At 38.1% G+C, this 12295-nt stretch overlaps 2 protein-coding genes and 1 pseudogene across 3 annotated transcripts in view; 1 reads left to right on the forward strand and 2 right to left on the reverse strand.

Annotated features, from left to right (window-relative positions):
• LOC146317038 (neuronal acetylcholine receptor subunit alpha-7-like) overlaps positions 1–12295 on the forward strand; it is an 87383-nt gene that overhangs the window by 55394 nt on the left and 19694 nt on the right. The window lies entirely within an intron of this gene.
• Positions 328–4580, reverse strand: LOC146317041 (E3 ubiquitin-protein ligase TRIM21-like). The gene is made up of 2 exons (XM_084733930.1): positions 4448–4580; positions 328–2340 (listed from the first exon to the last, which is right to left on the reverse strand). Exon 2 carries the CDS (start codon positions 2329–2331, stop codon positions 682–684), a length of 1650 nt encoding a protein of 549 aa, XP_084590056.1. The 5' UTR covers positions 2332–2340; positions 4448–4580; the 3' UTR covers positions 328–681.
• Positions 6145–8093, reverse strand: LOC146317042 (E3 ubiquitin-protein ligase TRIM21-like; annotated as a pseudogene).

The following is a 12295-nucleotide window of genomic DNA, read 5'->3' on the forward strand; positions in this document are numbered from 1 at the left end:
ATCCGCATATCACTTTATCTGGGCTAGAAAGACACAAAAAATGCACTGTTTTTTTGGGACTTTTTTTGTTTTCTAGTTCAGCTAAATTGGTGTGCAGGTACACAAGATTTACTTTTTTTTAATGCCCCAGGTAGGCACAGTTTCACAGCACCCTGACTCATTTTTAATTTCATGCATCATTTTGAAAATCTTAAAGTAAAGACTTTTGATCTAGGAGGTTAAGATTAACTGCCGCTGATCAGTAAAGGAGGAAAAAAAGAGCCAAATAGAATAAACAGCATGATATAATTTATTTTCATTACAGTTCTGTGGTTGAAAATCTGGAAATCTCAATAAAGGAGCAATGAATTTCTAAGTTAATGATTAAAAAAAAACAGAAACCAGAATCTTATCTTGAAATGAAAGAAAACATCAATTAAAACTTTATTTTGATTTTATTTATTTAAAGAGAGAACAATAAATAATGTTTTATGATTTATCAGTCTTGAAGGCGGATAATCCAGTTATTAATGTTGTGGTAGTAAGTAGCAATGTGACACATTATCAACACACATTTACAGAATAAAGGTCTTTGGTAAAAAATCTGAAAAACTGAAAAATTGATACACCATACATCACCAATAAATATACTTTTATTACATCATGATGGTGAATCTTTCTGTATAAAATCAAATTGACGTTCTACTCAGTGTGATTGACAGGAGAGATGATCAGAGGGGCAGAGTTTTTACCTTTGCTGTTAGGAAATGGACAAAAGTATAGGTAGAGTTTCTCAGTGAAGGAGCAGCCAGTAAAGGAGTAGATAAGAGCTGCAGCATCAACATCATAAAAGGAGACCAGACCTTCCTCATAATCCACAAACACCCCCACCTTCTCAGGCTGAGACTCCAGAGAGAGACGGACTGCAGGGTGAGGGGCAGCCTCGTATTCATTTTCATTCCTCAACAATATCGTCCAGTAACCATTCTGAGGATTCAGTGTGACATGTCCCTTCCTGTTGATTGACTCTCTGGCCACTCCTAAAGCCCAGTCAGTTTTCCCTTTAACCTGAACCTCGAAGTACAATCTTCCTGAAGAGAAACTCTGCTTTGCTAAAACACAAGTACAACCATCAAATCTCTCTGGATTGTCTGGGAGATTCTTCCTTACATCACCATGTGTAACTTGTTTTCCATCATCAGACAGGATGAGCCAGGGATACGCTGTATGAGGATCAAGTGTCACATCCACTGCATACTGCTGGACCCTCTTCAGCTCAGCCTCAGCAAGCAGCTTCTTCATCTGTTTACTGAGCGTCTCCTCCAGCTGACTCACAGCTCTCACCACAGTCCCCTCATATGAAGGTGGATGGACGCTGACTTCTGTCCAGTCCTTGGTGGGTGGAGCAGCAGTGTTCAGGGATGGGAAGTTTTGGAGGAGGTGGAGGTGGTCTTCAGAGTGTGAGAGCTGCTCCAGTCCAGTGTGTCTCTTCTTCAGCTCAGAGATTTCCTGTTCCAGCTCTTTGATGAAGTCTTCAGCCTGTTTCTCTGTCTTTCTCTGCTTCTCTTTGATTGTGTCGATGAACTCGGTCTGGCTTCTCTCAACAGACTCCTTCAGAGCGGTGAAGACCTGAACTCCATCTGCTGTCTCTCTGTCTGCACCTTCCTTACTGAGCTCCACTGAGTGGTTGATCTCCTGAATCTTCAGTCGTCTCTTCTGGATCATCTGCTGAATTTCAGCATCCGTCTTCTCCAGCTCAGCCTTCTTTCCTTCATATTCTTCTGTCAGAGGAACAACATCATGTGTCTTGTGGTCTAAAACAGTGCAGAGCATGCAGACACACATCTGGTCGGTCTTACAGAACAACTCCAGCAGTTTATCGTGCTTCATACACATCCTGCCTTCCAGGTTCTCCACAGGGTCGATCAGCTGATGTCTTTTCAGGCCTGACCTTGTCAGATGAGGCTCCAGATGAGTCTCACAGTAGGATTCCAGACACACCAAGCAGGACTTCAGGGCTTTGAGTTTGGTTCCAGTGCAGACGTCACAGGGAACTTCTCCTGGTTTGGAAACTTGTAGCTCTGATCTGCTGCTGCTGGTTTTCTGTTGAGCTGACTGTCTGAACTGAGCAGCCATCTCAGAGATGAAAGTATTGACCTGCAGCTCAGGTCTTGTGTAGAAAACTTTTTTACAGTTGGGACACTGACACTGGACATTAATATTCCAGTGTTTAGTGATGCAGGTTTTACAGAAGTTGTGTCCACATGGTGTGGTGACTGGATCAGTGAAGACATCCAGACAGATGGAGCACAGAAACTGATCTTCAGTCAGCAGACAGCTGGCAGCAGACATATCTACACTCTGAGGACAAAAACAAATATATGTAATTACATATATTTATGTTATTCATTTAACAACATCACTATGATTAGAAAACAGAATCCACATTTTAACTAAATGGTTTAAATTTGTCATATTTGACCATTATATGGTCTGCAAATATAAATTACTCAGATAGATTACTTTATTTGTGTTGCTCTAAATCAATATGAGAAATGCATTTCAATAAACAGATTTTTAAAAATTAAACAAGAAACGAACAAAAAAAAAAAAAAAACTTTGTATGCAGTGCAGCTTCCACACACCACATGAGAGGAGACACACAGCCAGGACTGTTTTTTTTTTTTCATTGAAATATCAAGAACATTTTACCATAGATGTAAAGAGTACTGAAAATATGTACTCAAGTACAAGTACTGTTACATGACTAAAATATTCAATTATAAGTAAAAGTACTGGTGTAAGACAAATACTTCAGTAAAAGTATTCTTCTCAAAAACTAATCAGAGATCACAATCACCTCTTCAAGGGCTGCAAATGTTGTGTATTTTCCTTAATCAGTATTTGAAAATGTGAACAATCAATTAATCAGTGATAATTTATGAGAAACAGAAGATGTTTTTTTCTCATTGTCAATATTTTCTGTTTTTTGTCTCTTTTTCTTATTTTAAGTTTAATAAGTTTCTTTATTCAACAAATGGCTCCACCAGACAAAACAATGTCAAATGAAATGTCAGTTAGTTTCTCAATTAATCAATTATTCATCAATTCATTATTTGGTCTGTAAAATGTCAAAAAAATTGTGAAAATATTGATCGCTTTTGTCCAAAGCCAAAGATGGCGTCTTCAAATGTCATGTTTTCTCCAAAAACACAAAAATATTCAGTTTACTGTCAGAGACGAGTAAAAAAATCAGAAAATATTCATAATTAAGAAGCTAAAGTCAGAGAATTTAGACTTTTTTTAAATTAAAAAATAACTGAAAACAGTTAATCGATTATCAAAATAGTTCCAGATTAATTCAATATTTGATTAATTGTTGCAGTTCTACTAAATATCAATTAATCATTAATGATTAATAATTAACATCCTTACTTCAAGTTTGTGCTGCTGCAGTGTTTTGTTTTTGTTTGTATCTCTTGGTTTTCATTGATCTGTTTGTGATCAGATCGTCTTATTGGCTACTAAAATGTTGATGAAAGGTTTGGTTATTAATTCAAATTGTACTCAGTACAAAACTATGATTTTAAAAGTAACTAAGTAGATTATATAGTATAATAAATACTTGAGTACAAGTAAAAAACTACAGACTTGAAAATCTACTCATGAAACTACCCCGATAAACTACTTAATTACAGTAGTTTGAGTATTTGTAATTAGTTACTTCCACTGTGCAGACTGTAAAAACCCCACAAGGTGATTTATGATTTTGGCCTTTAAAGTTTGACCTGACCTGCTCATTAGTTTGTCTGTGTTACTGACCTGAAAACAGCAAAATAGAGTTATCCAATCAGATTTTTTGTCGTTGTTGTCTTCAGGCAGAGAAAGGTTAGAGCTGGCTCACTCATTGGTTAGGACTTTATCACTGGGACAGAAAGACACAGCCCGTGTGTTTGTTTAGAAAGTGACAGGTGAATTAACCAATCACATTTTGATTTACAGTGGGTGGGACTAAAACGCATCCTCTTAGGCCTCCTCTAACACCAGAAATATCTTCAGTAAGACGTTATTTCAGACTAAAATTGTGCTTATCCCCCATTCTATTAATGAACAATTTTCAGATACTTGAGACTTCTTTTTTAAAGCTACTTCCATCAGTGCAGCACAGTATATGGAGTTATGTTGATAAATAATATCACTGCAGATGTATGTCACATGTTTTACCACACTTCTGGTGTCTGGCTAAGTTTTGTCCAGACTGAAGTCCCAGCTCTAATAGTTCACCACTGAGTGGTGGTTTGTGGAAATTTCTCTCTGAATGGTTGACGCTTTGAGTTTATATCAGAAACATGTCTGTAAATGATCTGAGGATAAATCTAGCTGTGACTGCAGTCTGTTGAAGCTCTAACCAGCAGGAGTGCAGTCAGTGTGGTCTGTGGGGTGTTGTAGGGCAGTGAGTGTTACTCACCAGTGTTTGACAGAGACTCTGCTGTTTTGTTGAGAAAATCCTGATGGATTCAGTTGAATTTTTCTTCAGAGAGAAACACAGAGAGACGTGTCAACTGCAGCTCTGCTGTTAACTCAGACAAACTTTCACTTTCATTTCAGGTCATGTGACTTTGAAGCTTCTCCTCTTTCAGTGTTTCCCCTCCTCTCAGTGCAGCTCTGTAAGTGGAGCTTTGTTACCTCATTAGGAAATATCTTGACATGGCTTTAGGACAAGGCTGAACAGTTTTTATTTCTTTATGATTGAAGAGAATAGAGGTATACAATTACATATAAAACACTCCTGTGCAAACACTCCAGTGTTCAGCTCACTGTTTAGTGTTTAATTTCACTTTTCTGATGCTTTCCTAACTGTTTATCACACTTTCTTTATGTGAAAGATTTCTTATTTGTCTTGTGACAGAAACCTACTGAAAAATACAGAAAACTAAGATGGAAATGTTTTGTCATTGAGCCACAGGTAGGTTCTGTGTCATTTTAGAGTAGATATTTGAAAGTCTAAGAGATTACACTACCCGTAATCAATATGAGAGAAAACATCAGACAGCAGTCTGTAATTTATTTTCTACAGTTCTGTGGTTGAAATCAGATTTTATTTGTGGGAATCTCAACCCTGGAAATTTCAAGAGAAGAGTGATAAATTCCAATGAGAAAATAATTTTAAAATCACAGGAAATCCTTCAATGCAACTTCAAAATGACAGCAGAACAGTTGATCTTTAAAAACATGCTGTATATTGGATCAGTCGGCTTCTGATTTAAGAACTTGAAAAAACTACAAAAGACAGAAAAAGCTCCTCAGTGACATTAGACAGAATATTTGTACCAGTTAAACTTAGATTTAATTCTTCTGCTTCATTCAAATAATCCACTTCAGCATCAGACTGTGTAGTTATTTATTAAGAGCATGTCCTCATGTGTCCACACTTTGTTATGAACTCCACTAGAGGGCGTCCTCAGATGTCACTTATTCTCTACAAACTAGTAGCACTGGTTTAATGTTCATATCAGCTGCTCAAACACAACTCAAACCTTACATAACACTACATTATCTTATACCACCTGTCTCAGATGTGATGAAGTATTGATGAGAGCAGCAAACAGTATCTGTGTACTTTGTTCTTGAATCATGACTCTGCCCATTTTTGGGTGAAAGCAGCGCCTCTAATTTGATGGGTGGTAAACTCAGATTCTGAGGTCTTTGACAGTTTATAGTATTAAATAAAAATACTGTGTTTTAGCTATTAGGAGCCCAAATCCTATGGCCAGTCAGGAAAAAAAAAATAAATGTCATTAGATAGAAGAAAATAAAGAGATAGGGGCTGATGAGTGTCCTTTCAGTCTGGATCCATCAAAGTGGATAAACCTGACATGTACAACTACCTTATTGAATCTCCAGGTAATGTATTTCTTTTTTTATTGCAAGACAAAGGACAAAACAGTACAGATATGAAACAAAACAAAGAACAAATTAGTCCAAGTATGAAACCAAACAGTATAACAGAGCAACATGAAGGAGACAACAACAGCAAATACGGCTCAGTACAATATAAAGATATTTCATGTGGAAATTTAAGGTAATGTATGTGATGTATTTCTGACATCTGTCACTTTCATTCATAGTGTTGAATCACTGTTTCTATTTGTAGTTTTTTGAGTGTGGTCGTTCTGATGATAGGAAAGTGACATATGTCTGCTCTTGTTTCTGTATTGGAGCTCGTAGACTCAATCTGAGAACAGCTGATGATGTTTTTAATCACATGATTTGGTCGTCATTAGAAACACCACCAGCTGTTTTTCAGCTTTGATATCAATCAAAAACAAAAACTTAATAAAACAATAAAATTTTGCTTTGATTTTGTTCATTTAAAAATAAAAAAATAAAAAAAACTTTTGCATTATTGAAAAATCCTCTTCAGTAATTTGTGCTAGTATGCAACACTTTTCTAATCTTTCTGTAGGAAATCAAATGTTTCTTCAACTCAGATTGACAGGAGAGATGATCAGAGGAGCAGAGTTTTTGCCACCATCATTAAGACCAGGACCAAAGAATGGGTAGAGTTTGTCAGTAAAGGAGTAGATAAAAGCTGCAGCATCAGCGTCATAAAAGGAGACCAGACCCTCCTCATAATCCACAAACACCCCCACCTTCTCAGGCCGAGACTTCAGAGAGAGACAGACTCTAGGGTCAGCAAGCGCTTCATACTCATTTTCATTCCTCAACCATATCGTCCAGTAACCATTCTGAGGACTCAGTGTGATTTCTCCCTTCCTGTTGATCGACTCTCTGGCCACTCCTAAATCCCAGTCAGTATTCCCTTTAATCTGAACCTCATAGTAAAATCTTCCTGAAGAGAAACTCTGCTTTGCTAAGACACTAACACAATAATCAAATCTCTCTGGATTGTCTGGGAGATTCTTCTATACATCACCATCTTCAACTTGTTTTCCATCATCAGACAGGATGAGCCAGGAATTTGCTGTATTAGGATCAAGTGTCACATCCACTGCATACTGCTGGACCCTCTTCAGCTCAGCTTCAAACAGCTTCTTCATCTGTTTACTGAGCGTCTCCCCCAGCTGATTCACAGCTCTCACCACAGTCCTCTCATATAAAGGTGCACAGACACTGACTTCTGTCCAGTCCTTGGTGGGTGGAGCAGCAGTGTTCAGGGACTGGAAGTTTTGGAGGAGGTGGAGGTGGTCTTCAGAGTGTGAGAGCTGCTGGAGCTCAGTGCTTCTCTTCTTCAGCTCAGAGATTTCCTGTTCCAGCTCTTTGATGAAGTCTTCAGCCTGTTTCTCTGTCTTTCTCTGCTCCTCTTTGATCGTGTCGATGAACTCGGTCTGGCTTCTCTCCACAGACTCCTTCAGAGCGGTGAAGACCTGAACTCCATCTGCTATCTCTCTGTCTGCATCTTCCTTACTGAGCTCCACTGAGTGTTTGATCTCCTGAATCTTCAGTCGTCTCTTCTGGATCATCTGTTGAATTTCAGCCTCTGTCTTCTCCAGCTCGGCCTTCTTTCCTTCATATTCTTCTGTCAGAGGAACAACATCATGTGTCTTGTGGTCTAAAACAGTGCAGAGCATGCAGACACACATCTGGTCAGTCTTACAGAACAGCTCCAGCAGTTTATCGTGCTTCATACACATCCTGCCCTCCAGGTTCTCCACAGGGTTGATCAGCTGATGTCTTTTCAGGCCTGACATTGTCAGATGAGGCTCCAGGTGAGTCTCACAGTAGGAGACCAGACACACCAGGCAGGACTTCAGGGCCTTCAGTTTGGTTCTAGTGCAGACGTCACAGGAAACTTCTCCTGGTTTGGAAACTTGTTGTTCTGATCTGCTGCTGCTGCTGGCTTTCTGTTGAGCTGACTGTCTGAACTCAGCAGCCATCTCAGAGATGAAAGTATTGACCCGCAGCTCAGGTCTTGTGTTGAAAACTTCTTTACAGTTGGGACACTGACACTGGACATTAATATTCCAGTGTTTAGTGATGCAGGTTTTACAAAAGTTGTGTCCACATGGTATGGTGACTGGATCAGTAAAGACATCCAGACAGATGGAGCACAGAAACTGATCTTCAGTCAGCAGACAGGTGGCAGCAGACATATCTACACTCTGAGGACAAAAAAAGTTTTTTTTTGTTTTCAATTTAGAATATAATGAGTCGTTCTGTTGCTTTTGCACCCATTTACATTTTAATGCTGCAAGAGAACGAGAGCTCAGATGTGCAGTTCAGCAGTGGTATGTGGAAATGCACATATGATTAGAGGTGAGGCTTTGAGTTCATGCCAGTGCACCCAGCCTTACAAAGGTAAACATCAGTAAAAACAGTGAATTTGAGAGAAAAAATAAGGTTTGAAGGTCAAGGCTACTTACCAAACTGTGTGACATAGAGGCCTATATATCAATTGTAAAACAACAGTTTTATGCCTTTATGGGCAATAAGACAAATTGTTTCATGAACTCATGGGATGCACTTTGGACAATCCAAAGGGCATCTTAACTAGACCAGTTAGCTTTTAGCAGGACTAGTTTATCTGGTGTTAGTTTTTACTTTTGGTGGTTAGACTAAACTACTTCCTGTTATGCGGCTGTGGTGCAACAAATTCATGACTGCATTCACAGTTAGCCAGAGAATGATATATTTCTGTGGCATACAATTATTTATATGGTAAAACAAAGTCTCAATCAAACTCAGTTTTCAACCAAATATTTAGTTAGTTTAGTGTCATTGTAGAGCAGTGTACTCACCAGTGTTTGGTTTTGTTGTGAAAAGCCTGATGGATTTGGTTGAATTTTTCTTCAGAGAGAAACAGAGAGACTTGTCCCGACTGCAGCTCTGCTGTTGCTTAGACAAACTTTCAGTTTCATTTGAAGACATGTGACACTGAAGCATCTCCTCTTTCAGTGTTGCTCCTCCTCTCAGTGCAGCTCTGTAACTGAGGCTTTAATGCTTGATTGGAAAATACCTTGACAAAGGTTCAGAACAAGTTTGATCAGCTTTCACTTCTGTTTTTTTTTTTTTTTTTACAATGAAAGTATTGCCAACAGCAGCTAAAAGAACATCCAACTACAAATAGACAACATAAGAAAAGAGGTCAGTGTTGTCAGTGATATTACAGACTGTATCTATTGATCAACAGGCTACAACACTCCCCTTACAGTCCCTCTACAATCACACAAATACTTCAGTGTTCAGCTCACTGTTTAGTCTGTTATTTCAATAAAATGGAAATCTGAGGTGGAAAATGTTTGCATGGGCCACACAGTGGCTTCACTGTGATTTTGACATTTCAGAATTACTTTTAAGTTAAATACTTATTTAAACAAACTCTCAAGTGAAATTAAAATGGCATAGTTTAATAAAAGTTCCTCACTTTGAGAGCAGAAGAGCTTTGCTTTCCACCACTGATAATAGTCTCAGATGACACAAGGGATTTATAATTCAAAGTTTTTACCAATCATTATTCTGAAAAGTGTAGACATTTGAGAGTTTATTTAATTCCTGCCTTCATGTCATTTGTTTGAATATCAGTCTGGTATTAGAATTATTTAAGAACAGTCTGTATCAGACTGCAGTTTGTTATAAACTCCACCAGAAGGCTAATTAAATTTATTGGAGAATGTTGAAGTGTAACTTGCAGGTAAAATGTTCTGTTGAGATTTATAGGTAATCTTGTGTAAAATTACATTTTTAAAACTTAATTTAAGATTGTTTGGACATGAGGACAAAAAAATATTGGAAAATTTAGTTTGTTTGAGCAAGGCTCTTAAAAAAACATGTTTTTTTTCAAAGTGGTGTCATATTACGTAAGAAGAGGAACTCGCTGTGTGTGAGTCTGCCTCTGCATGACCTCCGTGCAGAAGTCGGTCATATTGAGTCTGAGCTGTTATCTTTCACTGCGTTGGTGTTTTTTAGCTAGTTTTACAGTTCATTTCACTTCCGGTGACCATGCTGAATCATTGTGTGGCTACAGGAACACAAACTCATCGCACCTCATCTGGGTGCATTTCGTGCAGGTGAAGAGGCGTGACGTCACTGCTGCCTCCGTAATTAAAACAGCTGCCTGCTGACACTGATCACACAAACACCTAACAAACAAAACGTTTATAAGGGCACAGTCGTTCATCTCTCCCTCCCTCTCTCTCTCTCTCAGTCTCTGTCACTCTCTCCCTCACCCTCTCTTTCTCATTGAGCTGTTAACTAATGCTGTTTACTCACCAAGACACCTGTCTGATTTTCCACTGATTCTCCTCAAACCACAACTCAGTGTTTCTCCTGTGACTGTTATTTCTCCTCACCCTGTTCTGCTCCTGGTCTCTTTAACACCTCATGAGCTTGTGATCCATCATATTCATATGTATATACATTTTCAACCTTTTCAGAGTGAAAACTAGCATCAGGATCCATATTTATAAATGTTAACTCTGATCTTATTCGGCCTGTCTGCCTCGATCTACCTCACTTCTGGTTTGTCGTTTTTAGATGTGGAAGTAAAATTCTTTAACAAAAATGGCTCCAGAAGTCACTGTTGTGTGTATATAAGTATATAGTTGAAATCAGATTTTATTTATGGGAATCTCCACCCTGGAAATCTCAAGAGAAGAGTGATAAATTCCAATGAAGCAATCATTTAAAATAACATGAAATCCTTCAACACAGCTTCAAAATGACAGCAGAACAGTTGATCTTTAAAAACATGCTGTATGTTGGATCAGTCGGCTCTAAAACTCCTTTTACTCCTTTTTACTTTAATTTTTGAACGTTTTCACATTTCAGCAACCTGTAATTTTTCTCACTGCCTTGCGTTAAGATAAGTAAACAAACAAATAAACAAATATATTCTGGTACAAAGTAAAAGTTTTTATTGAGAAATATCTCTTTCAAAGTGGAAAATTACTGATGTTAATGTTGTAGCTGTTTCAGGTAGCCTTAGACATGAGTTCCTTTTTATAGTATTAAGAAAGTTAAATTTGCTTTAGGTTTGTCTAAAAAAACACATTTCCTGTTTCAAATTAAAAGCTTATGCAACAACTGTGAGTTTATTTCTGTTAATGTAAAATATGATGTGTGTCCTTTCAATCGTCCTCACAGTTCTTAACAAATTTATTAGACCACCTGTCATAAAAACGAGAGAACAGAAGTATTTTATAAATCTTTCAAAAACTTGTTTAAAACTAAAAATGTTATTGTTATTTATCTAGCAAATAAACTGAAACAAATAAATAGTCCTTTTTCACACATAATAAGCAAAAAACTGAATATTTTGTTCGGCCTCCTTTGGCCTTGATAACAGCTTGCATTCTTTCTGATATTGTTTTTATGTACTTCTCAGCAGTCTCTTTTGTTATTGAGTTAAAATAGTTGCTATCTGTTCCCACAGACTTGCTTTAGTTTAAACTTTTTGTGCGATCAATCTTTGACTCTAATAAATCCCAAATTTGTTCAATAGAATTAAAATCCAGACTTTGACTTGGCCAGTCCATCATTTCCAGAACTCCAGATTCCTTCTTCTTGGTCAAATAGTCTCTGCACAGCTTTGAAGTTTGCTTGGGCTCATTGTCTTGTTGGTATATGAACCCACGATCAATCAGATTCAGTCCAGAAGGGATCCCATGATGCACTAAGATGTTGTGGTAGACGTTCTTCATGATACCGTCAATTTTCACTCATTTGCCCATGCCGTTTCCACAAATGGAACCGCATACCATAATGGAATCTCCACCGTGTTTCACTGTGGGTGCAATGCATCTGACATCAAAACATTCTCCAGCTTTTCTGTGGACATAAACACAACGATGCTGACAAAAGAGTTCAAACTTGGACTCGTCCGTCCAGAGTACCTTCTTCCAGCCATCAACAGTCCAGTGTTTGTGGTCCCTGGCAGATCTGAGGCATTTCTGGATGTTTGCAGGCCTCAATAATGGCTTCTTAGCAGCTAGCTTTCCCTTTAAGCCTTGTTCTGTCAGTCATCTGCTTCTGGTCATTCTGGAGACTTTCTCAGACTCTGATCTATAATCATTTATCTCTGCCTGAAGATCAGCAGTGGTCTTCCTTCTGTCTCTAGTACTTTAGACTCTGTCTGACGTCTGCTTCAGTTAACTTTCATTTCCTGCCTCTTCCTTGGTGCATTTTGTACCAGCCTCGTCAACTGACTCCAAAGCAGACTTGACCACACAGTGAGACACTTTATGTCTTTCCGTTTGTCTCAGAGACAATGTGGACTCTTTCATTTTCAGTGAGCTCACAACGTTTTACCATTTTGAACAGGAATGAGGAATTTCAAACTGAATTCACCTTTTTATGC

Source organism: Lutjanus erythropterus, chromosome 13, assembly GCF_056507025.1.
Source record: "Lutjanus erythropterus isolate fLutEry1 chromosome 13, fLutEry1.hap2, whole genome shotgun sequence".
Classification (NCBI taxonomy): Eukaryota; Metazoa; Chordata; class Actinopteri; order Lutjaniformes; family Lutjanidae; genus Lutjanus; species Lutjanus erythropterus.